This window comes from Penicillium brevicompactum (genome assembly GCF_028827555.1).
Source record: "Penicillium brevicompactum strain IBT 35665 chromosome Unknown utg000001l_segment0_segment0, whole genome shotgun sequence".
NCBI classification, from domain to species: domain Eukaryota; kingdom Fungi; phylum Ascomycota; class Eurotiomycetes; order Eurotiales; family Aspergillaceae; genus Penicillium; species Penicillium brevicompactum.
Genome location: NW_026623203.1, coordinates 2,192,077 through 2,217,881, shown reverse-complemented (window position 1 = coordinate 2,217,881; position 25,805 = coordinate 2,192,077). Strand labels below are relative to the sequence as shown.

The 25,805-nt window shown below is 49.0% G+C and overlaps 9 protein-coding genes across 9 annotated transcripts; 5 read left to right on the top strand and 4 right to left on the bottom strand.

Moving 5' to 3' along the window:
- Positions 1-327: 327 nt before the first annotated feature.
- On the top strand, positions 328-1,114 carry N7506_000603 (GLTP domain-containing protein; the record flags this gene model as incomplete). Its single annotated transcript, XM_056949899.1, has 4 exons — positions 328-457; positions 513-571; positions 625-743; positions 820-1,114. The coding sequence occupies 4 exons, from the start codon at positions 328-330 to the stop codon at positions 1,112-1,114; spliced, it is 603 nt and encodes a 200-aa protein (XP_056815814.1).
- Positions 1,115-3,214: 2,100 nt separating this feature from the next.
- Positions 3,215-4,567, top strand: N7506_000602 (uncharacterized protein; the record flags this gene model as incomplete). Its single annotated transcript, XM_056949898.1, has 5 exons — positions 3,215-3,367; positions 3,419-3,526; positions 3,580-3,989; positions 4,043-4,107; positions 4,179-4,567. 5 exons carry the CDS (start codon positions 3,215-3,217, stop codon positions 4,565-4,567), a joined length of 1,125 nt encoding a protein of 374 aa, XP_056815813.1.
- Positions 4,568-5,220: 653 nt separating this feature from the next.
- Positions 5,221-7,493, bottom strand: N7506_000601 (uncharacterized protein; the record flags this gene model as incomplete). Its single annotated transcript, XM_056949897.1, has 6 exons — positions 5,221-5,857; positions 5,914-6,133; positions 6,183-6,557; positions 6,605-7,092; positions 7,148-7,170; positions 7,230-7,493. The coding sequence occupies 6 exons, from the start codon at positions 7,491-7,493 to the stop codon at positions 5,221-5,223; spliced, it is 2,007 nt and encodes a 668-aa protein (XP_056815812.1).
- A 715-nt stretch (positions 7,494-8,208) lies between these two features.
- Positions 8,209-8,640, bottom strand: N7506_000600 (uncharacterized protein; the record flags this gene model as incomplete). Its single annotated transcript, XM_056949896.1, has 1 exon — positions 8,209-8,640. One exon carries the CDS (start codon positions 8,638-8,640, stop codon positions 8,209-8,211), a length of 432 nt encoding a protein of 143 aa, XP_056815811.1.
- A 6,568-nt stretch (positions 8,641-15,208) lies between these two features.
- On the top strand, positions 15,209-16,401 carry N7506_000599 (alternative oxidase; the record flags this gene model as incomplete). The annotated part of the gene is made up of 3 exons (XM_056949895.1): positions 15,209-15,456; positions 15,524-15,814; positions 15,873-16,401. The coding sequence occupies 3 exons, from the start codon at positions 15,209-15,211 to the stop codon at positions 16,399-16,401; spliced, it is 1,068 nt and encodes a 355-aa protein (XP_056815810.1).
- Positions 16,402-17,495: 1,094 nt separating this feature from the next.
- On the top strand, positions 17,496-19,019 carry N7506_000598 (uncharacterized protein; the record flags this gene model as incomplete). Its single annotated transcript, XM_056949894.1, has 1 exon — positions 17,496-19,019. One exon carries the CDS (start codon positions 17,496-17,498, stop codon positions 19,017-19,019), a length of 1,524 nt encoding a protein of 507 aa, XP_056815809.1.
- Positions 19,020-19,913: 894 nt separating this feature from the next.
- N7506_000597 (KAR9 family protein) lies at positions 19,914-23,045 on the top strand (the record flags this gene model as incomplete). Its single annotated transcript, XM_056949893.1, has 1 exon — positions 19,914-23,045. One exon carries the CDS (start codon positions 19,914-19,916, stop codon positions 23,043-23,045), a length of 3,132 nt encoding a protein of 1,043 aa, XP_056815808.1.
- Positions 23,046-23,606: 561 nt separating this feature from the next.
- Positions 23,607-24,452, bottom strand: N7506_000596 (GNAT family N-acetyltransferase; the record flags this gene model as incomplete). Its single annotated transcript, XM_056949892.1, has 3 exons — positions 23,607-23,777; positions 23,841-23,950; positions 24,071-24,452. 3 exons carry the CDS (start codon positions 24,450-24,452, stop codon positions 23,607-23,609), a joined length of 663 nt encoding a protein of 220 aa, XP_056815807.1.
- A 699-nt stretch (positions 24,453-25,151) lies between these two features.
- On the bottom strand, positions 25,152-25,710 carry N7506_000595 (succinate dehydrogenase assembly factor 3; the record flags this gene model as incomplete). The annotated part of the gene is made up of 3 exons (XM_056949891.1): positions 25,152-25,216; positions 25,276-25,375; positions 25,495-25,710. 3 exons carry the CDS (start codon positions 25,708-25,710, stop codon positions 25,152-25,154), a joined length of 381 nt encoding a protein of 126 aa, XP_056815806.1.
- Between the last annotated feature and the right edge of the window lie 95 nt (positions 25,711-25,805).

The following is a 25,805-nucleotide window of genomic DNA, read 5'->3' as shown; positions in this document are numbered from 1 at the left end:
AAGCAACAATGCGGGCGCAGGTAGATCATTCAGGCACGAAGGGGGCCCCTCAAGCTAAGTTTCGTAGTGCGATCGCCAAATCTCGATGCAACCTGAACCGATGACGTCGCCGAGTATATTTCGCAAACAGTGCAAACAGTGTTTACACTTCACCGTATTGGCACTGTTTGCATTGTTTGCACCATATGCATCCCTGTCCTTTGCCCCGCCATTGGCTTGCGTGGCACCAGCGGTGAAGCTGTCATTTCCCTCAACGGTGCTCTTAGTCCCCTGTTTAAGCTATTCGTTTCTGCAATTGCTCATTCTAAATCCTTTGAAATCGCAAATATGGCCACTACCACTGATAAACCCACTTTCCCCCTTGTGAGCTCCTTCGCCGATATCCCCATCATTGCTGAGGATGGCGTCGACACCACCAAGTTTCTCGAGGCCGTCGAGGCCCTATTGGCTATGTTCGGTACGTGATCTTTGATTCCAGTGTAAGAAACTGGGCTAATTCCGGAATTCCATAGCCACCTTCAAATTCAAAGCTTTCGACAAGGTCAATGATGACATGAAAGGAAACGTCGATGTCTGTACTGTCCGCTCTCGCATAGTTGTCACCACATCCTAATGACATCACAGAAAATCCGCAATCGCCAGCTCGCAGCACCCTCTGAGTCTGAGACTCTTCAGTCCCTTGTGCTGAACGAGTTGAAGACCAAGAAGCACGTTGCCACTGAAGGTTTGGTCTGGCTGGTCCGGTAAGTAATCACTCCTCAATCGCGCCTGCAAAATATAAATGGAAGGATAATGGCTGAATTTCTTGTGTCCCAATAGGAGCCTTGACTTCATTTTGAACGCGCTCGGTCACACCAACAAGAACCCAGACCAAGAACTCGCTGACTCCTTCCGCGACGCCTATGGCAAGACCCTGAGTAAACACCACAGCTGGGTGGTCAAGCCTGTCTTCTCCGCGGCTATGACCTTCACCCCATACCGAAAAGACTTCTACTCGAAGCTCGGTTCGGACGAGGTCGAGGTCTCCGCCGAATTGGAGAAGGAACTCGCTGCGCTGGAGAGGGTAGTCAATATCCTCAAGACGTTCCAGGACACCAAGGAGGCAAAATGGTAGTGGATCCCTTCCCAAGGCCTTTTCGCTTGTCTAGGCATGCCGCAGCATACAACTTGATCTGTACATATTCGATCTATTTTCGTTCGAGTCTGTGACTTGGATGCAGCAGATTTTAATTGCATAAATTGCTGGATACCCAGAGATATCAGCACTTCGCTTTGGACACCAAAGGGATGGAAATAGAATATGGCAAAGGTCGTAATCTGGCTTTCTTGGGTATAAAGACCCATTGTTAATGAAAGCTCCCTCTAGTGTGACTAGACCACGGAGTCAAGGCGCAGGCCGTTCTACTATCTTTGTTGGCACTGGTACTTTTTTACTGGTGCTGTTATCATGCGAGTCCTTTCCTAGTATGTTTGTATGTTTCACAAAAGCGAGGGACAGTCCATGGGTGTAATTTCTTGGCCAGCTCCTTCGCAATGTGCATGTCTGTTCGTCGTAGGAGTTTTTGGTCACCAAACCCAAACTGTCCCATCTTCGATGTTCCATGGCCTGGGTTCAGCCTCAATTTTAGACGACCCATCAGACTACAGAGTAAGAAATGGGATAGCCGACCTTATATTGCAATTAATTTCAATCGACCCGTTGCCGTCCCGGGGGTCCGGGGGTCTGTTAATTACGTTTTGCAAGGAACATATTTGTACTCCGTACCAGTCCGCCACCTGCGGACACGGGAAAAAAAGGAGTACTCTGTATAAAGTTAAGAGAGCCAAATACTCAATTTTCAGTGAAGGTAAAGACTAATCAATGGACTATCAAACATATCATGCAATATGTATGCAGCCAAAGCATAGTCTCCTGCCAGAAGCACAAGACCAACACGTTGCCGAGTCTATTGCGCACCTAGCCGGTAGTGTGGGTACACAAGCCTGCTAATTTCCGACAACACCCACTGCACATTGCAGATCTAATGTCCCGCTGATCGCTTTTCACACCTCCTCCAGGGCTCTAGAGTGCGATTGCCCAGATCTTGATATCGATCGGATTTGGATTCCACTTGTGATCAGTGCATTCGATTCTATTCTTATATCCCCTTGGCTACAATGGCTTCGTTAACTCGTGGAAATTCTACTTTCGTGGATGGCAAAAGGTGACCGGAGATCGCCTGCAAGAGTGAAACTAAGCATGTCGGGCCAAGCGGCTTGAAACCCCTGAAAGCCCAAAGGCGCTGTCACTATTGTACTGCGTTGGTCCATGGAATAATCCAGGCAAACATCCTGGTGATTGACAGCAACGGTCTCCCAATCCGCCTTAGTCCACAACGCTAGTACCACGGAGTTTGATTCTGTTCAAGACACCGACTCCACCGCATCGGAGATGATTCGCGGCAATCGCTTGGCAGGTGGAGCGGGATCATTTAGCACAACCTGTAGTCAGTCAAATCTGCTCCCGGTGCTCTTGCGGCTGGTTCGAACATGTTCTAGCGAGAGGGACTGAGCGGCGGCACATGCAACTCCAGGAACGCATGGGACCTCGTATTCCAACTCGTGGTATTCCACATGGCAATTCCATGGTTCTGGTTGGACTTGTATAGTTCTGGTTGGTCACTGTCTATACCCAGGGTTCGTGAGCGGGTAGTACTTTCGATATATGGCTGGACTAGGAGCTTGCAGGCTTTTTAGCTTTCTTCCCCACAGTGGATGAAGCGAAGATGAAACCCAAGACATGCCCGGACTTCCCACTCCACCGTCACGGACTGGTCTCGATACCACATTGGTAGACCCCACAAGGCTCGACGAAAAGCCTGGCGGTACGGAGTAGACTATGCCATTGTTACAATAGGTGCGACCACTAGCCTTATTCTTGCAAGGGTGTGTATCACCTGCGGACCCGTAGGAAAGGTTCTCGTCGCCCAAACGGACACCACGGAGATCAAGGCCGCGATGGTCTTAGCCCGCTCTCTCTCTTGGCAGGCCCCTGCTCGCCACTGACAACTTTCCTGGTAATGCTTGGTCTTCGGCAGTGGGTTTTTCATTTTTTTAACCTTTTCCCTCCCCTGATCCTGGCTCCTTCTTCTCTTTGACATCCTAGGTGTGGGGGAATCGCTATATCACTATATGCAGGTCATGCATTGGTGACACTCACATTCGGACTGACAACATGTTGCCCCTCGAAGGCCGCTCCGAGTCGATCTTCATCATCACCACTGTTTTCCTTGGTATCTCATTCATTGCTGTTTGTTTGCGATGCTTCGTGCGACTACGCATTGTGAAGGCCTTTGGGTGGGACGATGCATTCATGGTGTGCGCAATGGTATGTATCATGTTAATCCCAAACGGAATTGATCACTGATAGTCTCAAAAGGTGCTTAACACTTTGTTCGCGTTATGCGGCATCACTGGAGCCTTGTATGGCATTGGACAAAAGTCTCAAGTGCTTCTTGTAAGGGGCACCATGGAGACTGCGATGTTTGTATGTTGGATACCAAATTACGAAACTGTAATCACATGCTAACAATATCAAAGTGGTGGTGGCTCGGTCAAACGAGCTATGTCTGGACATGCGCGCTGGCCAAGATCTCAATCGCATTGGCCCTTCTCCGCCTGACGGTCGCCAAGATTCATAGACTCATTCTCTACTCAGTCATCGGCGTGACATGTGTCATTGGCCTTGTGTTCTGGTTTATGTTGACTCTTCAATGCCAACCGGTCTCGTTCTTCTGGCAACGAGTTCGCCTTGAGTTGGATCCGAAAGCTGGCATTTCTGGAACCTGCATGAATCTCGACAGTATCATTGCCATTGCATACGTCTACAGTGTCACTGCTACATGTTGTGATTTGACTCTGGGTCTTCTGCCCGTCTTCCTGGTGTGGAACTTGCAGATGAACACAAGAACCAAGGCTGCCTTGGCCGCAATTTTGGGAATGGGATGCGTGTATGTTTCCTGTTCATTTCCCGATATAGCCCACAATTCTAACATGGTTACAGTGCAAGTGCAGCGGTCATTATCCGTATACCCTTCCTTCATGATTACAAGGATAAAGACTTCCTATGTGAGTCTCCGGTTTCCGATTTACTACAACCATCCAGACTATAGACCTATTGCTAACATCCCTCTCAATAGACGCAACCTCCAACATCTCAATCTGGTCCAACGTCGAAGCAAGTCTAGGAATTGCAGCAGGTAGTCTGGTCACGCTCCGGCCTCTTTTCCGCTGGTTCCGTGACCCCAGCTCAGGCGGCGATAGCAAAAGCAGAAGTAAAAGCAAGCGCACTGGAGGGAGCGTTCCTCTGTCCAGTGTCAACGCAGTGAGATCTAATACATCCGGTACACAGTACTGGCGACCTGACTTGGAGGATGAATCGCATACGCATATCACGACGGTCCATACCTCCAACCATGCTAGTCGGACAAGTAGCCAGGAAGAGCTGCACCCCAAGCACAGTGGCACCTTCTTTCAGGGTGTGAACGTGCAAAAGACATTTTATGTCTCGGCAGATCAAGCATCCTAGGCAACTAACTCCTACCTATGCTGGCTAGATAGTGTCAAATATCACAAAACAGTATCCTAATGTTTATTCCATCCTTGCATCATCCACCTCTCTTTGACAGTCCCTACCCGTGGGCATCCTTCCATGTTGCTTCTCATAAAACCTTGCAACACACCAGGAAGTCTGAATCCTATCTCACTTTCAATATCTCGCAAATTTCCAGATTTTCACAGAGCCTGCAAACCCCCGAGGCCCCACCTGGGCAAGCTTTAACATAGGTAGAGCTAGCTGCTATAATTAGACTGCATGCCGTAATAACGGGCAGACACGACAGTCGGCAGGCACCTGGGCAATGATTGACATGCGTTTTGAGAACGATACCTAGGTATTGAAATCAAGGCCTCTCTTCCAAGCTTCCAAGGTTCTCCCGAGGCCGGTTAAGTTAGAGGTAAGGTCTGTGAGAAACCGTTTGGAATTATTGTTGTGGAATTTGAATGATATCCTGAGTAAACAACGCCCGATGCTATGCACATATCATCGTAAGGTAAGATCCATGCCAGGTGCCCAGCCTTTCAGGGCTTGAGGTGGATGCCAAAACACGAGGACAAAGGTGTAAACCACAGTCTGGACGTCTCGGTTCAGTACAAGGAAGGTCTAGCTAGAGCCATTTGGAATCAAGTGCTTTGCAAATTACCGGTATACACACCCTCAAAATCCAGACCCGCAAGCATGCCACTAACACGGTCGATTTCACGGCTCAGGTCCTCCACATTCATCGCTAGGCTGCTGACTTCATCAAACTTACGTCGTCGGTTGGCATCGGCAATCATCTCGGAAACAAAAAATTTCTGCTCCTCCAACACTATTAATCGATCTCGCAGAGATTTCTCTTCTGCTTCCAGGGCCGAGACGGCGCTGCTGGTATCGCTGGCTAGACTGGTGTTGCTGCCACTAGCAGCGATGCTGTTGTATTTTATCGACGAGAGAGCAGGCTCGGGAGATCGGAGAGTTGAAGTTGAGCCATTGGTTGAGGTATTCGGGGTATTCGCACGGCTTGGAATTCTCTCTGAGGCAGGGGTGGAATGCTTGAGAACCTTGGGTAGAGTTTTCAGCGGCAGCATGTGGAGATGGAGAAAGTTGCTAGCTTGCTGATATATAGCTTTCTGTAGCCGCTGTTGGGTGGGAGATTCGGTAGGCATGTCACGAATCCTTCTAGCAGCAACATCATACTGTGCGAAGGAATCAATCAGTCGCTTGCGGACCTTAGAAGCGTCCGCAATTTGGTTGGATGATGGAGGCCGCCTGGGGTCTCTTAAATTATTGTTAGTACTTGGCCTTGACTAAAGACATTGGGAATATGGGCATACTGTAGAGCTGTCAACAGCTTTTGGAATCGAGGTAGATGTAGGCGGATTCCCCTTTCGAACTGGATGAGGTTCTCATAGGCTCTGAGCTCCAGTGGTTTTCGGGTAATATCCATTTTGAAGTCTCGACGATCGAAGAGTGTCGATTTGCACTCCTTGCATAATCTTATGTCCACGTTGACGAGGTTCTCTGTGTTGGTTTTTTCCGTATTGGCTGGCGCAACTGTCAAGGATTAGCCCAAGTCATGACCAAGATGTATTTCCAAACCCACAAGGAGCAATGCTTAGCCCGACCTCGCCGGAGCATTCTGTATCAGGATCACCACAAACGACTCGCCCACAGGTCCTGCAGTGGTGTCGGCGGAATGTATAGCCTGAGAAATCCTGCTGGCAAAAGGGACACCGTGAAACGCTAGCATCATCTTGCCAGCTAACGATTGTTTGTTCTAGCTCTTTGCGTTGATCACTCTGCCATGCAAGAGACCATAGTTTGGTTGCACTGGGGTGTATTTGATCGGGAGGCAGACTGGCCAACAGTTGGGTTAGACGGGTCAGACGTTTCTCGAGTCGGGATATTTCCAAAAAGTCCTTATCAACAGTCTGTTTCCTGATTGACTTAAATGTATCCGTCTGGTTGCGAATGGTTCCTGCTGCTTGTTAATCTTGTCAACGACCGAAAGTCTGGGAGCCTCACCAGTATGATCATTGTATCCCTCTCTTGACTTGTAGCAAGTTTCACACACCCGGGCCCATATCCCTCGTACCGGTTCGTGATGTGCCGCTCGCGAGAGCTTCATCTGGTACATAGTGTGCTCCTCACAGAATAACTTTCCACAGCTCCGACAATTCACGCAACCATTGGTGGCATTCAATCGCTTTCCGCATGAAGGCTCCAAACATTCATCGTAAAGATAGCTTGTTTGCCAGTGTTCTTTTGTAATCAGATCCTCAGGGTCAAGGGGTCTTGGAGGTTCGGGGGTCTCTGCGTGGGTTGCGAGCGGCCGACTGAGGACAGGCGCACCCTGATTCTCATTTGATTCGAACACATCCAGGCCCTTCAACTTCTGGTTCAAAACTGCGAGGGGTTGGAATTTTCGGGCCTTTTCCATCTGTGATTTGAACCAATCTTTGACTTCATCCTGTCGGTCGTCTTCGAGATTCTGGTGGATATCGTCGAGATGTCTGGGTTAGATTGTTAACACGAGATTGTGTTGAAAGGGGAGATGGAGATCGGTACCGGTTCAACTGGAGTAAAGTCATCTATAAAGAGTCAATACAAGGTCCTTCAAAGAAACAAACGGGCTAGGGTGTGTGCATACCATCTCCTCACTGCAGATCGGACAGGAGAGCTGGGCCCCCGGAGCAGCCGGAGCGGCAGATATAGAAGTACCGCCATTCTCTAGAGATATTCTTGAGGTGAGATCCTGGGTCTCTGAGGATATTTGTGATGCGGACGTCTGCGAGTTGATGGAAACGCTGCTAGCAGCTGGCGAGAGCACCCTCTTCGGCTGCGGGGACGGAGCTGCTGCGAGAGCGCTCGGGTTTCCCAGAACACGACCTCCGCCCAGCGTCCTCCGCGACATTATCAGGGCATGGGAAGCTGGAAGAAAAGCTGTTTCAGCACAACATTCGTTGGCTGTACAGAATAAAGTTAGGGGACAGATAAAGGGAAGTGCCAGTTATGATGCGGTGGAGTCAGCCTTGTTTGGGCCTGAGGCATCACGCCAAGAAAAGTGGATTGGCCGATCCCATCTATAGACCAACAAACAAGTACGAAGTATCGTCGTAAATTGAAAGAAAACGCCGAATTATTCATGAGCCTTGACTCACAATAGACTAATATTCCAAGATTTTTTTTTCTTCTTTCTTTCTCCTTACGCCGTAATGCTCGACAAGCTGTCTTTGATGCTTGCGCATCAAAGACAGGAAGCATTTGTACCGAGGCTTCAAATAGATGTGCGGAGTACTCTGTACTAGTTCATATATCAGGCTTGATTTGAAATTTCGTAACTAATACTGTGCTAGCAATAGAAATAAGCGAGCACTCAAAGAACTGTCACTGCTATGTTCCAAACCAGCCCAATGCAGCATGTTTTCGTTTTTTTCTTCCCCGATGTTATTGAACTTTGTCTTTCCCTTGTTTTCAAGCTTCTCGGGACTGCCAGAACTGCATGAATACAAGGTAAGCTCTAATGATGTTTGGCTTTTTACCTGTTTTTTGCGTTTCGTGTCCATCATGGCATCGTCTCTTATATACAAGCTTGGGTCAATGCCCAGCGCACCTCCTCCCACCGGCCCCTATCGCTCATAGTCGCGATGGTAGCTAGTACCGGTGTTTGGATTGTCGTATTCTCTGTGGACCCGAGTGGATCCATCGTCATACCGGTCAACGTCGCGATGGCGATAGGTGCCACTCTGATCAACTCGCTCGCGGTGGTGTCGGCGGCCGGTTGGAGTGCGGTAGTCGAGATGTTGGTCGTAGGCACCGCTGCGGGGATCATATGTTGTGGTACCGTAGCCGGTGTCGTATGTGGTGTCGTATGTTGTGCCAGTCGGGTCTGTGCCGTAGCCCACCGCGCCGTAGTCGGTTGCGCCGTAGGTGCCGTAGCCCGACGGGTCGTAGGTTGAGCCCAGTGAATCATAGGTCGCACCTGCGGGATCTCTTGTTGATCCTTGTGTATCGTATGTGTCGTAAGTGGTCGACCACTCGTCTCCAGGATAGTCAGTCATTTTTCAGATGATGATAGCAGCGGTACCATAGAGTGTTCAGAGCCGATTGTGTGCTTTTATAACGAATCTTGCATGGCAGGTGGCGGTGGCAGGTACGCCACCCCATTTTTTAGTCGTGGGCATAGCCTCCGAGTTAGATCATCATTACTCGCGAATGATATTAGCATTACGTTCCTTGTCTCTATGTCGGTAGAGGCTCGCACCGCAGTTTACCATACCATGTCTTCTTCTTTGCCATAAGCCAGACTCTGTTGGGATTGGAAATCCAGAGTATGGACCTCGGGAGTGCCCACATACCATTCGGACCTTGCCAATGGGGTATAATTTCAAAACAACGAAGCTGTCCAGGTCATAAGGTTGGGTGTGAGATAGTCCCACGACTCACGAGTATACACTTCATACATTTCAGGATACTGACAGCTACTTGCTCTTATATACTGCGCTGCCGTCCTAACGCTGGAATTGATGTAGTGCGGTGAGCATCGGACGGGGTCGCCTTGAAAGATCTTTTCAATTTCGCATTGTATCAATCACTCGGCCTTGAGATATACGGGGTACTCAAAACAACGGGGAAAACTTTTCATGTGTGGTGTTCTTCATTCTGTTATGCTGCATGCAGCCTTCGCGGGGTACATTTCCTTCATTTAAGCAACCCGATGAGCATAGTGAAAAGACGATACCGTCATTCCGTGGAAACTCGCTAAGAACCTTGGAAGACAGTCAGTCAGTCCCTTTCTTGAAATTCGCCCCACAACCTTAAAATTTCCCCCACAGGACCCAAGTCTTGAAGAGGATGGATTCATATTTGTTTAGAATCACCAAATTACATCATCATCGCCCGGATGGGCTAGTGGTATGATTCGCACTTTTCTCACATTTGTTTTTTGTGCGAGTTTTTATGAACAATGTTGAAATCCTTGGCTATAAAATATTCCCTAAGTTTACGCTATGGTCAGATAGATACTCAAAAGGAGGGCTTCATGGATTTTCTTGAGATGTGGAGCGAGGGAGCTCTGTAGATTCTGAAAAGAAAGACGCAAGCTTCATATTCAAGTGAATCAAATTCTCTACCTGTCACCTGGGCATGTTTGCGAGCATCACATGATATCCATGGATATATATACACCTAGGTATAACTCTCTCCCTCTCGTCATACGCATACGCTGCTTGCCTGCTTCCAAGGTTCCTTTGCTATCTATCAATGCCTGCTTGGCCCATGACTTCTTGCTTCTTCTCCTTATCCCCTTCATATTAGTTTCTTCATTAGATTGGACCTTCTCATATTCATGAAGCTTTGCCAGCCTCGCACTACCCAGGTACTACAGTGGTATTTGAAATCAGTTATACCTCTGCACTCTTGCAATTTGGCTCCCGGATAATGAATTTGGTGGCTGTGAGTCCTGACAGGACAAGCCTGGAAGCTTCGCGTCTCAGCCCGTTTCTATATTGGTAGGTATGTCTTGCAATATAGTAGTAAGACACCAGAGGACCTATTTTATGCGAAAGTGCTATTCGCATGCTACCGTGTGTCTCTCCTCAATCCATGGCAGGTGCCAGATTTTCGATTTTGAACCATCCAAGCGCCCCCAGCCCAAATCGGCCGGAAATGAACCGTGCCACCGCTGATGATAAAAGCTCTATTGGTCAAGTCTTTACCCGGCTGATGCCAAGACCTGCAGCTCGCGCCGAAAACCAGCTCATGTTATGCAACAGCACCCAATTCGAGTCTAGCCACTGTGGCAACCCCAAGAAGCATCACTGTCACCATCTCAATCAGATAGTAAGCAGCCTCTCCCCCGTTTATATCTCTACTTCCCGTCAACCACTGTTCGCTTTTCCGAGGCCCTACCTTTAAACCCCATATTCACAATCTCCAGCGAACATCATACAATGGTCCATTTCTCCACCTGGCATCAGCTTCTATTTTGATTCTATAGGCTAATAAACCTCTCAGAGTCATGTTTCCAATGCTGGATCCTGCCACGTCCATAACAGAATGCGACTGAGGAAGCCTCACCTTAAAGACACCCTCCCAACCCAGCTATGTCTTCTATGCAATCGGGCTTTCTGCATCGACCACAAGGGAAAGGAGGATGGCGTCTGTGAGATCAATCATGAGACATACTACCGTAACCACCCGGCGGCCCAGGGGTACTTGTATCGGACGTATAAGGACTGGAAGAAAGATCATGAGCAGATAATAATTGATGAGATGTCAGGGAATGAGGGGGACGTGGTTGTGGGGAGAAACGAAAGCGATTCACTACAGTAGGCAGACACCCCACATGTGGGTCTTCCAACAAGATATGAATGCGACAGCATTCCATGTCTCTCTGCTTTTCCCCAGCCATTAGAAAGCCGCCGGCATTACGGAAAACCATATGCCTTGATCGGAATGTAAAAATGTAAATGGACTTCTGCGGTGATGGATGTATGTACGTACCGTACATACGTACATCTGATCTTGATAGCTTAGCAAGCAGTCCTATCAATGACCGGGAAACAGGAACTTGCGTAGAAGAAAACGAGATGCCCCATACAGAGAAAGTACTATGATTTCAAGCGTGGGAGAAACTCGAATACCTAATGCAGGAGACCAGGGATTCAGACGAATCTCAGGAGTCAGGAAACACATCACACTATTAGGTAGTAACTCGATTGAAAAGCAAGTCAGATGCAGAATTATGGACTAGATAGTCTTCTAATACCATTGCCCCTTTTCTTCTCTTCCTCTTCTTCTTCATCTTTCTCTCGTCAGTCTAGAATTCCGTACAATATACTCGATTTCCATCTGTCGTAGAGGCTGGTAGGTGGAGGTCACATACTCCTTTGTCTTTGGGCTTGCCCCTTCTCTTCAGTCCATACTTCTTCAAATCTCCCCCTTCTCTCTTTTCCTTTCCTCGCGCACGCACTTCCATAGTCATCAATGCATCTGTTAATCTCCCTTCCTCTGCCCCCTGACAGGCCACGGGCCCTGTGCTCTACCTGCCATCTGAAACTGTTAGCCTGTCCAAGTACAATTAATATAGGGGTATATATAGTAGGATTCATGATAAATTTGCCCCTAAAGCTATAGGGGGAGGAAAAGAGTGGGCCTAAACAGGGACATCGAAAAGACCAAAAGAGAATTTACACCTGCAGTTCAAACTTCAGAGAAGTAATCATTGAATGTAATCCATGGATAGCAAGCCGACGACCATGAAACTTTAGAAGTTATACACTGTAGTAGTTGCAGCAGTTGTAGAGCTAATTACTGTTCCTCAGTACATTAGGTAGTTACCATGTCTCAGAGGACCACGCCCTGGCAAAACAGGGATTAATATACACAGAACAAGAAAATATACAACATGTATAATATGTGGAGTTTTAGATTAATTTGTACTCCGCGGTCATCCATGGGTGTATGCTATGATTTCTTCGATTTGTACTCCGTATACAACTCGATCACATTGTGTTCATTGAATCACAATCCAGAACAACATACGGAGTACCGTAAATTACAGTTGTTATTACTAGCCTCATACAAGCAAGCTTTTCTCTGTAACCTTATTCTAGCCCTAACAATCTGAACTTCGCTACTTTACAAAGATCATATCCGCTTTGAAGAGTGTAGAAAAAACACAAAAAAGAAGTAGGCCCGAGCCCGGGATTGACGGGGACCTCGCGCATTTATGCTTTGGGTGAACCCCTACAGATTTGGTTAGGATCGGAAATTTCGGGCAGTCGAGAAAGTGGAACGTACTAAGCGCGAATCATACTGAGAAATTGTTAGATGATGTTTTATTATAGTGGAGATGTCAGAATCTCTTACCCACTAGACCACCCGGGCGGTGATAAAGGAGTATAACGCCAAATAATAATAAGACCAAAATAAGAGCAAACACGTTTTGGACCGCTATCTTGTATATGTAGCTTGTTCTCATTTGCACTGGGCAAGTGAGGCATCCTGTTCAATAAGCAGTATTTGTTATTATTGAGGGCCAATTCTGTTATCTCAGAATTTGCGGCTTGGGGTTACTGCAAGCTACTGAGGTTGGGGTTCGAATGAGAAAGAAGAGTTCGTGGAGATAATTCTCATCGTGTACCTAGTATCTACAAAAAAAAAAAAAAAACATAGAAACCCCCACTGGGCTTAGATGCTCCGCCGAGAAACCCCAAAGAAACTGATAGAGAGTTCAACCTAAGTGGATCAACATCAGTAGACTCTATTAGCCATATCTATGGTGACAGAGCACGTGTCTTGTCTGGTTTGTAGATTCCGAGACTGCTCTCATTTCTTCTGGAGGCGTTGACCCACCTAAGGAACAAATGTAAGTGTCTGACCATGATCTAATTCCACCGTGCTAGGACGTCACTTACTAAGAAAGCTACTCCACCATCCTCGGTTTCGAATGTGACTATTTGATCATAGATTAGCTCTATACGATGACCTATAAGGCCGGACGGAACTTACTGGTGGCCCCCTTGGGGAAATACAAGACGTCCCCTTCCACAGCTCTGACCTTTTGGCCTGTTGTATCGGAGTCAATTAGCACCCTTTCAACAACCACCTTGACTTCAAAGTATGTGTATGGTGCTGTAGCTTTTCCCCCTTTATCGACGCGGAAAACCCCACTCGCTATCGGCTTTTCGTTATCATCCTGGGTTATTGTTTCCAATGTTCTGTTTCAGCCTTTGTATGGTCTCGAGTGGCGATGCTGTTACAGGGTTTGGCTTGACTCGACACAATCTCACCAATGAAGATGTCCTGATACGATCCATAATGAGGGAGTGGTACGGATTGTGCTCCGACAAAGCGTTGTAGCTTGTGATCAGACATGGTAGTATATCAGAAGTGGTCTCCCAAGAAAATAACAAACAGCGGAGAAAGGAGGGCCCAAAGATGGATGTCATTAAAATCAATGGGAATGATACTGCCTTTTATGATTTATCACAATTAGACTGTTGCAAAAATTCCACCAGGATGGGGGCCATTGACTTGAATTGCGCTTGGACTAACGAAAGTGTAATCGCTGAGGCCCGCCTTTTCTCCCCTTTTAGTTGTTGAATGGATTATATGTTCATGGGTGAAGTAAGAAAGTCCGAAAAAAGAATTCTCGAATGCGACCAAGTCGGATAGCCTTGACTATGATACCCCTATAGATACTGGCTGATTTGATGTTTTGGATTGGCTAGTTTCACCGAGTTAATTGGCACTCTCTGGTAAAATGCTCATATAACCTTCCTTAAACGGTGTAACCTGCGGATGACTTTGTGTATATCCGTGAAATGCATGATGACGATTTCCAGGGCTCACAGTACCCCGCATGAACTAGTCTATAGGTGCTCATTTATCATGTCTGTTTAGTATATCCCCAGTCCCCAAAACATTTGTGTCAGCATAGATAATCCCAAAAATATTGCCCAGCTGATTTGACCGAGTGATGTACTCCGTAGACATTTATTTCATGCTAGGATTTGTTCTACTAACAAGAAGCTACTTGATATCCATCTTAGATACCCAAGGAGCCTCCAAGGTTACTAGGCTCCCCGCAGGTAGATAGCATAAATCAAGAGAGAGAGAGAGAGAGCGAGAGAGAGACTCGCTCTCGCTCTCTCTTTCTCCTTCCTCTCCTCGTCTCATAATGCGCTACATTATCAGACTTGCCTTATTTCCTCGATACAAGGGCTTCCAGGGTTTGATCCATGATAACTTTTAGATGCAGGCTTCCCTCGATGAACGATCAAACACCCAATGTGAAGACCGGGTATCTGTCTGTACACAGGACATATAACCCCAACATCATAGAGTGAGACAGCAAAAGCTATACCGCCTGGACACAGTGTACGATCATGTTTGTTGGCGATGATCGACCTTTAGTCGCACGAACAGAACTTGAGACTTCTCCATCTGCGATATTAAAGATAGGCATTTGCGCGTTCTAGCACACAGCCATTGATGTTTTGCTGATATGTACATAGTGATATGCGAGAATCTTCCTTGGGTTGCAATAGTTGTTCATGTGCGAGTCGTAGTCTTGGCTATTGCCCCAAGTTAAGAGCCCTAGGGTTCAAACTGATTTCAGACTCTAAAATAAGAAAATGGCCTCAAAACAACTCGGGCTTTGGCGGGGAATTTTCGGGATCGGCAACTGCCCCTGGGGCTGACTCATTTTGCCTCCTGACCGGGACGCCGATTCATCCCGAGGTCACCTGCCAGCCTCGCATACACAGGCTTTTGTATACTGAGATAATGGGAAGCCGAGTGGTTCTAATTTTTGTTCAGGGAGACTGCCATTGAGAGAGCGTCGGCGCATAGGTCATGCAATGGTCAATCGATGGAGCCGCCGATCGTGGGGGAACAAGGATGTATAGGTTGGGCCAATGAATCGGATACGGAATGTCATCATTTTGTGCTCAAACCGGGCTTTGTTTGTATACGGAGTAGAATTTTCTCCTTACTCTCCCGCGTACCTGAGCTTTAGGTTTTCAAGTAGATATTTAAAGGAACAGCCTGGTTTGTCTAAGACCCAAAATCATAAACGACCGCATTCCACTTCTTCACTCCTCGCCACCTTCATATCTTCATATGATGACTTCTCTATCAGCAACTGTCCGGCGGACTGCAATAAGACCACAATACTTGCATCTGGCTTTACGGGCATCCTCGGGCGTTGCATGCATAGTATGCAGCCCAGGATACCAAGCCAACAAATCTTATACCCTCACATCAAAGCGTCCCATCTCATCAACACATCAAAACCAAACCAAGGAGTATTTCCCACCACCAAAGACACCGAATGTCAAGGAGGTACAAACAGCATGGGCACACCCAGTGTATGTGTTCCCTCGCTCTCAATGTGACTCTCAATCTGGCTGGATAAAGAGGCTGACACAGTTCTAGCTACACCGAATCTCAGATGCGAGACATCAATATTGCACACCGAAGAGCTTCAAATTGGTCTGACTGGGTTGCTCTGGGGACTGTGCGCGTCTTCCGCTGGGGCATGGACTTGGCGACCGGCTACAAGCACCCCAAACCAGGACAAGACCTTCCAGCCATGTTCAAAATGACAGAGAAAAAATGGCTAGCTCGATTTGTCTTCTTGGAGAGTGTCGCTGGTGTACCTGGTATGGTTGGCGGTATGCTGCGTCATTTGCGAAGCCTTCGGAAAATGAAGCGGGATAATGGATGGTGCGTGAGCGAGAGATCTAAATCCAATGTGGCTTTGACGCTAACTCTCAGTCACTAGGATCGAAACCCTCCTGGAAGAAGCGTTCAACGAACGTATGCACCTCCTCACATTCCTAAAGCTTGCTGAACCCGGATGGTTCATGCGTGTCATGGTCCTTGGAGCACAGGGTGTGTTTTTCAACGGCTTTTTCCTTGCCTACCTTGTGTCTCCACGCATCTGCCACCGATTCGTCGGATACCTCGAGGAGGAGGCTGTCATTACCTACACCCGTGCTATCGAGGAAATGGAGGCCGGCAAATTACCTCAGTGGAACACCCTCGACGCGCCCGAGATTGCAGTCCAATATTGGAAGATGCCAGAGGGACAGCGTAAGATGAAAGATCTGCTGATGTACGTTCGCGCCGACGAAGCCAAGCACCGTGAGGTCAATCACACACTCGGAAACCTCAACCAGACCCTGGACCCAAACCCTTATCAAACGGAATACACTGATCCCACGGGTGAGCATCCAACCAAGGGTATTGACACCCTTAGGGCAACTGGGTGGGAGCGGAAGGACATCTTTCCGGCGCAATCCAAGAATTGAGGCAATATTGGGGCGTTAAGAGTGTTGAACTTAGCGAAATAACGTTATGCATAGATCTCCTCTCAAGACAATAATTAATCTTATCTATCGAATATCCCGAGGTCAAAAGATGCGTTGCCTATTTTCAAAGCCCTAGAGGTTGTGCTGAATTCAAGCAATATCTCAGGTGCCATGGATGTACGTGTATCACCCAGTGAATATGTATAGGTACAAGTCTCTCGATATTTTCTCTGCGGCAAGGAAGCAAACACTTCAGCTCCATCTCAAAAAAAAAAAAAAAAAAAAAAAAAATATTAAATGGAAAAAAAAATCAACATCGACGAGGTAAGTTCTGATGCACTGAATGAACTCTTCTTACATTCACATCATCCGTGGATGTCCTTGTTGTATACACCCAATGTAATGAATGGTTCCAAATTTGATGAAACAGACAAAAAAAAGACAAAGGCCCGAGCCCGGGATTGAACCGGAGACCTCGCGCACCCGAAGCGCGAATTATACTGATAATCAGTCAGATTGTGTTGTTTTGGGTGGTGGAAATGTCAGAAACTCTTACCCGCTAGACCACCCGGGCGGTTTCAAAAAATATCTACGTTCACGTGATATGTTAAACAGCCACAAACACAGCCACATACTCCGTACCTACACAATTTGCACTCTCAACCACGGGACGCGGGACACAAGCTAAACCCAACCAGGCAATCTGTTGGGAGTCCTCAGCAGTGGAAAATTAGGAGAACTGCGGTATCTTGAGACCTTCTTTTTCAGACATCTAACTTGTTCTTTCATCTCCATGTCACGGCGCGGTAGTTGACCCGCTCCCCCCCTATTAGCCCCGGTTGGCCAAAGGACCCCCTTTTGACCCAATGCAGTTTCTCGTCCGTCGATCCTGCAGGTCTCATTAAACCTCCGTCCTTTCATTTACGCGATTATATAAAACCATTACTTGCCGAGGATCGGCCTAGCCTCCACTGCCAACGTCGCAAACCTCCCCGCAGGAATCTTCTGTGAGCATTCCAGTGATCGATCTTCGCGCGACCCAGGTCCACTTTGACCAGGTGTCGAATTAGCCCCTCACGTAACATTACTGCACAATGGATGAGCCCCGGCAGTCAATGGAATCCAAGACTGGAATGGTGCCAATGCGAGCTTCCTCGCCGTCACCATCTATACCAGCAACACCAGCTATTTCCGCATACTCCTCCCCGGACCGCACGTTCTCCTCCGAGTCATCCCGCTCCACATCCTCCGCCACCTCCGCAGATGCCAGATCATCTGTCTCGACTTCGTCGCGCCGTCATGGATACACGCGGGCATTGGGCGCCGAGTTCGCGGAATCCGCCCGCCATCGCGATAGTGTCATGAGCCTTGGCAGCATTGCCCACCTTCAATACTACTTTGCTCGGACGGGTCTACTGGACGGGAAGAGTGGGCGTGGTAAGGAGTGGGACAAGGACAAGAAAAATAAGGACAATGTGCCTCGAGTTCTGATCACTCCCAACCAGCGGCACATGGATGACGACCTGGTCGCGAGCCCCTCGGACATGACGGATCCAGTGGAAGGCGAGTTCGAGGGCGAGGAGGGAGAGGTGATGCTGCCGCCCACAGTTAGCACGTACAGCATCAAAACGCACCATATCCCCCCTCCGCCAGACATGATCTCCTTGCGCCGGAAACTCATGCTGGCGCTAGACAAGGCGGAAACTAACATCGAAGCAATTGAAAATGGCGCGGAGCCTCCTCCTCGCGAACCTATCCGGTCGAGCCTCGCTCCTGGTGACATCCCCGAGTCACAAGAGGATGATCAATCTGGACAGGTTCCGACCCCAATGAACAAGGAAGAAGCACAAGGGATGTGCATTTTGGACGATGTGACAAACGCAATTCGAGCAGCCAAGATTTATTACACAACCCACGAGAACTCAGAGCGCCTGGCCTCAATAAAGAGCGAACGCGAGATTCGCAAAGAGCTTTTTGACGTCCTCGAAGTCCTGAAGAGGTGGGCTGCCCGGCATTTTGCCAGTGGTTTGCGCGATGAAGAGCGCGAGCGGATTAAGGGATGGATTTGTGGCGTGCGTACCATGATAATCCGCGAGAAAGCACTTGAAGACCTCGAGGCCCAGGAGAGACAAAATTGGGACTGGGCCGCCGGGGATTGGAGGGGTCGGGAGCGTTCACGCGAGGAGTCCTTTTTGCGCAGCCTCATGCCTGGCGGTGACTCCTTGCCGTCCTGGGCCCCCATTGGAGAGGCTGGGGACGACTCTCTACCAACCGCATTTCTTGAACGTTTCCGAGACGGCCGCGTTTTGATTCAGTTACACAACCTTGCCATCAAGAAGTCGAAACGCCAATTCGGCGAGATTAAGGCATACCATTTGGACATTGCCAAGCCGTACCGGCAGGCTGAAAATCTTCGGTTCTGGGTGAAAGCTGCAGAGCTCCGTTGGGAGCTTCGCTTGGAGGTTGATGTAATGGGTGTTGTACAGAATACCGGCACTGCTACTTGGGAGCAGTTTGATGCTGCTCTGTTGTCTTGGTGCAAGACGGTCCGTGAAGAGTTGGTGCGAGACTGGCAAGAAGCCAATCCTGGACGACCACCAAGTGCTGGGCTGATTTGAAGGGCATGCTTGAATTGAGCCTCGTCATTGCATTTCGGATTTTTCTCGTTCCTCGCTTCCCCTTTTTCCTGTTTGATCCCTTTATGGGAATTTGATACGATACCCCTGAATTGTCGCCGACTGTTCTGCCCGTCTCCGTGTATTTTAGTTTCCCCCGACTTGTGGTTTCTTTTGCAATTATCTCAACTGAACATTCAATGATAATGGTTTCATGTTGTGGATGTTAATATGTGCCGATTCTCTCCTATCTGATTGTACAGCCTTTGCCCGAACTCCAAGCCGAGGAGTACACAGCAGCTGGGTAGTTAACATTGGGTCTAGGCGAGGCACATGTATGCTGATCAACATTTGTTCCAAATAAAGCTAACTGTTCTAGGTAGGTGTCAGAATCATATGTTCAATGAAGGCCAACAGAGTTCAAATGAATTAGACGGCAAGGTCTAGACTGAGATGTAGAGCTCATGAGTATACACCTAGAACCGAGACACCATAAAGACAAGAAACAAAAGAAATAAAAAACAAAGGGCTCATTTGATCGCCGCTAATCCCTTGACTTACATACCGAGGAGGTACATCAGGTCCCATAGTTAGTAGTACGGGGCTGAAGGTACCCCATTCTGCGGAGCCAACGGCCATACTGGCTGGCCACTTTCATCCCTCTTTTTTGTCTCAACAGTTGCTGCCCGATCTTTCGTTCAACTTCACCATACAGCTTTGATCACATTGTTGTCATGTAGTATTCTTCTTTCGACCCTCCGAAAAAGCCACCCGTTTCAACTAGACGGGGCTCTTGACTTTACCGAACGCCCGAATCAAACGAAACATTCCTTGTCTATCCCTGCAACCGCATCCTTAGGTCCTTTTGCTTGCTCATTCCCCCCAGGGTCTGTCTCCATGCATGCCACAACTAACGGCCCAGCTATTGCGACCGACACCGTGCCGCATCCCTCCAGCGCCTCCGCAACGACCACATCACCCTCATCGCTCACCCCCACACTCTCAGTGTCTCCGAATGACACCGGCACCTCCACGCTCCATCGTCTGAAATCCAAATCGTCTTTGTGGTCCCTCGGGAGCAGTAATAACGACGAAGAGCCCCCTACGCCCGAACCCCCCAGCGCCGGCCGGGCATCCATTCTCCGCCGGCTGTCTCCCGCTCTTGCAGCTCGGGTAAAGCTGTTGGATGGAAGCAACAAAACCGCATCGCAAGGTCGGAACTTCAATGCTGTCGGTCGAATTCCCGAAGAGCACCTGAAGGAGCTCGACAGTCTTCACCAAGATCTGTCAATCAAGGTAGAGAGGAGGGGTCAGGCGTGGAATGGAAGAGACGAATCGCCTGGGCAGATCCAGAAAGTCAGACGCAGCGCGTCAAATCATCTCGAGCTACCCCACCAAGATATCTTCCAGGAAATTACCGACGCGCAAAAACTGGACCCGGGATCAGCAGAAGCCATCGCCGAGGGCCCCGAGCTGCGCATCCCAAGTGCGACTACCGGACCATTCACTGTTCAAACTCCAGAACGCAGCGCCAGTCCACACACATCCACGCCAATGTCTGTCGCAGAGCCGGTCCTCGCGCAGCCGGGTGTGAATCCCATGCAAAGCTCTATACCTAGAAAGGCGGTTCCGGACACTCGGACAGACTTCGAGAAGTATGTCGACGACACTGCGCGGAAAGAAGAGCGATCCACAGAAGAGGAGTCCGCTGCTCCTCCTCCACCACCACCGAAAGACTCTCCTCCCGCAAATGCCGGCCACTCGCGCTCCTCTTCCACGAATTCGCAATCATACTTCAACCCCATGGGTCTCCAGCGGGCAGACTCAATATACTCTTTCTCTCGCGCATCATTTAGCAATCAGCTCTCTCAGTTGACCTCCATACCCCTTCCGCAACCAGCGTCACTTGAAGCAAGCATCGAGAATATCTCCACAGCTCTCACGGCAGTCCGAGCCCTCAACGGTGCCGCAGAACAGATTCAAATCTGGATCAAGAAGGCCTCAGATGTGCTGAGTGGCTTGGACTCTGAAGATGACGTGGAATGGGCCGCAGCCGGTGGCCGGGAGGGGCTAGATGAGGTCGACAAGGCCATCACGCGGTTCGAGTCCTTGGTTGATATATATGTAAGAGCCATTGAAAAGGTGCAACTACGAGGTGACATTGCCAGCGTCGACGCAGAGAACCTGAAGACCATCGTCAGTCAGATGGAGAGCATTTTACAAAATTGGAGTCAAATAAAGAAAAAGCTGAAGGGCGTCAAAGAGCAGGTCGAGTTGGCTATGGAGTGGGAAGAGCTCTGGTCCAATGTCCTGGGTGATGTTGGAATGGAGGTTGACAATCTCAGCGGTCTAATTTTTGAAATGGAAGAGAAACGGCACCAAGCATTGATGAGCACAGGCGAGACCACTGGTGGTCTTGACATCAATGAGTTGGAGACTATCGTGGAAGAATCTCCCTCCAAGGGTCGTTCACATGCCCATAATCGTTTGAGTATTGGACCCATGCTGGCCACTGCGTCCGGTACTCCTGTCATCAAGACCCCACAAGACGATACGAGCCACTCTAATCTGATGGCCATCTTTGCCCGAATGCAACCATTGCGCGCGTCCTTGGACTTTTTGCCTATGCGACTCTCAATGTTCCAATCACGAGCTGAGAACATATTTCCAAGTGCGTGCGAAGAGATTGAAGAACGTCGCAATCGGCTGGAAAGCAGCTACAAGGTTCTTGAGACAGACGCTGAGGCACTTCGGAAAGAACTCGGAGAAGACAAGTGGATTCTGGTTTTCCGCAACGCCGGTGCTCAGGCCCACAAGATGTTTGAATCCGTCGAACGGAGCATTGGTAAACTACAAGAAGGTCTGGAAAGCGGTATGCAGGTGCATAACACTTCAACGATCACTAAGCGTGTCGAGAATTATGAAGCGAAAAAGATGCACTATATTCCCGCCATAGAGCGCGTTGTGTCTATCATTCAAAAAGGTGTGAATGATCGGCTGACCGTCAATGGAGAAATCCTGCGGCTGCTGTCTGATATGACGACCCGAACGGATGCTTTGAAAGCTAGTACCAAGGTGATGGATGCATCCCTTGAAGATGTTCAATTCCTGAAGGGCCAGCAGCTCCGAGATTCAATATCCAGTATACTTACCATGGATAGCCCTGCTCCAGGCAGTGCTGCAGAGACCCCAGGAAGCTCCCCTGCGTCGTCGGTCATCATGAATGGGAGCGGCTACAAGGGTGCCTTGACTCCAATGGGTGGCTCGAGCCGTCGTGAAAGCTCAGTCAGCATTACTGCTGCCCGTTCTGCGCTGGCCCCCAATCGCCGTTATTCCAGCCTGCCACAGCCCACCGGGACTTACACAGGCAGAAAGTCTGCGATTCCTCACCCGTCCGGCTTCATATCTCCCACGCCCTCATACAAATCTTCCAACCTCTACACTCCAACCCCAGCTGCTCGCTCTCGTACGCCCGCACCAACGTCCACAATCCCTAATCGCCCTCGTTGGAACGGGAGCGCGAACCTGAACGACATGAACAAAAATTGGACAGACCAACAGCGACGAATGTCATCAGCGCCAACAGCCCGCACGCCCCGACCTGCATCGGCAATTCCATTCCCGAACCCAAGCCGACGAGACCTATCTGCATCCCCAAATCCAAGTGGCCACAGGGCAAACAGCCGCGTTTCCAGCCGCCTCGGGTCTCGAAGTCCTAACCGAAATGCATCCTCCCCTACGCCAATACGGTCCTCGCTCCTCGACCCGCCTCCCTACAGTCGGCTGCGTCGACAGTCAGGGTTTCCCAACACTCCTCGAAATCGTCAAAGTTACGCCGGAACCAATCCCATATTCGCGCGCAGTGTGTCAGGCACCACGGATGTTTCCGAGTCTCCGAGCAAATCGTCACGGCCGGGCACAGCACTCGGTCATTCTACAAACAGAAGGATCAGTCTCCTCCCCTTACCCACGCGAACGGACGCTCCTAGTCCACAGAAGAATGTGGACAATCGCCCCCGGTGGCGTTAGTCACCACACGGATCACGTTTCAATTCGAGCAATATGCTACTGTGCATGTTCAGTACTATTATTTAAGATCCATTCGCTCCTCACTACTGCATGATTACCTTACTTGTGCAGTTCCGTCATTTCCTCTTATTCATGTTCCCTGCATGTACATCAGGTCTCTCCTCTGTGCCATTTCATTATTCCACAAGCATTCAATATAGCGCGAGAGATCTCATTATCCCGACTGTCGAGTTTTGCGTGATATCCCTATTTTTTGCATTGTCTGGTCTGAGCGTTGGGTATCATTGATGTTTACCTGTTTGCCGGTTTGATTGAACTGCCGTTGATTATCACTCCATTTTCCTTCCCCAATGTAAATATCACGTTTTGTAGTTTTATACGGCCTTGGTTTGGGCCCTGGTAACAGCGTTGGATTGTCTGCTTTCGAACAGCATTGAAACTATGCATGTCTTGTTTCAGGTATTCCCAGGCTCCTTATTCATAAATACGAATCTATTCGTTATCTGAGTGCCTGTTCACGCACCACGTGAAACAGATAGAATCCACACCTATACTATATTTTCATTTTCCAAGCTCCCGGCCGATAATCAATGCGTCAACCAGTTCCTCACTATTGGCCAATCGGGCAGCTTTGGGGACCCGCCCAATAACGCTGAAGCCGAGCTTCTCCCAAATACGGATGGAGGCTGGGTTGTTGGCGAACACCAAATTGAAGACAGAGTATGTGTATCCCTGCAAGTTGATGGTTAAACATATACGTTGATTATGTGCAAAGCTCCAGCAGCTAGGTCTTACCAGTCTTGGGGCAAATTCCAGGTAGGCTTCGCCCATAGCTTGCCCGACACCGCGGCCACGAGCGGCGGTTGTAGTCACGAAGCCTGCGTTGCAGATATGAGAGCAGCGGCCTATGGGAAGTTAGTACATTTTCTCACGTAGGTATTTTCGAGCTGAACTGGGTGTCAAGTAAATCCATGGATCTAGGCAAAAGACAGATCCATGTGATCTAGTGATAAATGCACACCTACCGGGATAATTGGGCTTGATATAGAAGGTCCCCAAGCAAACGTTCTCCCAGTCCCTACCCTCCCGCAGGCCATCGCCTTCATCGTCCAATATAGCTAGAACGGTAAAGGTTCCAAACCAGTAGTCGGCAAATTGATCAAATTCCATTGGCTGTTCCATAGGATATGTGCCGCCGCGGAGAATCTCCGCGCTGAATTCCTCATGAAGGAACTTGACTAGGTCCTTGGGGACACTTTGCGGTCCTCCGGTAATGGGGTACAAAGTCATTGGGGCATTAGCAGACTTGGCTAACGTTGTCCGCCGCGCCGATAGGCTCGGTGCGGCATCAACATGTGCTTGTGGTGGGGGGATGCGGGTAGAAGGGTCTTCCAGCAGAGCAGGCATTGTGACGATTTGTGGGTCAATGCTTGAGATCTGAGGGGTAGGAAATGAGCTCGAAGAAGACAGCAGGTGTTTTGCTCGATTGAACAGATGTTTGAAAGGAAATTGGGGATGCTGGTACCGAGTACACTTCGGATCGGCGCCTGAGCCGACCTTATATGAGTCAGCTTGTCATCTATAGGGCGGTCTCCACTTGGATTGGGGTTCGCTTTCTCCAGCGATCAGTGACACTCATCTTCTTCGTGGATCAACTATCACAGGTCAGAGTAAGCCAGCGCCCACAAGAACGTCAATGACTCCAAGGTTCGTAATTGGATATGTGAACAATTACGGATGAGCAAACTCGATACGCAAACCTTGGAAGATAAGACCACCTGGGCAGAGACCCTGTCTCTCTAGTACCTAGGTAGGAAAGTAATCGAGAATTTGAGCGGAAAAAGAATACTTACCCCGGTACGAACTTGAAAACCTCCTTGCTCCTGGCTGTGGCCAATCTCTTTATTCTTACACCTAGAAAGTACATGCAGACTCACGAGGGAGCGAGATGCCCGCATCTCTAAGACCCCTACCAGACATATATACACAGCCCTATCGCTAGGAGGTCTGACTTAATGCAACGAGCTCACAATGATTGATTTCTCATCGCGGGTCTTTGCCCCGAAAAGCCAGCGTTGTCCCCAACCCAATGCGAGTGATGAAGGTTTATTTCTCCTCTTCCTTGTTCTTCAGGGCTTCCATGAGTTCAAGCAGTTGACCGAGTTGTTGATCTGAAGCAGAATTTACATAATTAGCGTTCTGGCAAGCTGTCCAGGCCAGAATGACATACCACTCATTTTATCCAACTTGGACTTGTCCAACTTTTCTCCTTTCCACTGAGAGCCCTCAAGCTTCTGTGCATAAAGCTGCCATTCGGTCAAAAATCCGATCTGTGAGTCTCAAAGTTAGCCAGAGCTCTGCATATCTCATTGCCTTCCCCTCCGATGTGCCTCGCTCGACTTGTATCCCCGCTCCCGCACAACCACCCCAGCCATAGTAGAGGACATACAATGTGTAAAGGGTTTTCGACACTTCGGTGGGCGCGGAATTCATTTTTGACATACGAGTCGCCCAAAACGCGCATCTCTGGGTCGAGCTTGCGGTGGACGCGTAGAATCCGTCGGTACAGCTGCAAAGGCGGGAGAAGGGCGAGTGCCTCACTGAGACTTGACTTGGAGCCGATTGAGGCCGGCGTGGCCATGAGCAAACGTTGAGCAACCCGCATGTTGTATCTGAAGAACTTCAAGGTCGGAGAGATGCAAATGACATAATTTCCTGGGGATTGAGCCGAAAGGCGGCGAACGGAACGCACGAATCAGC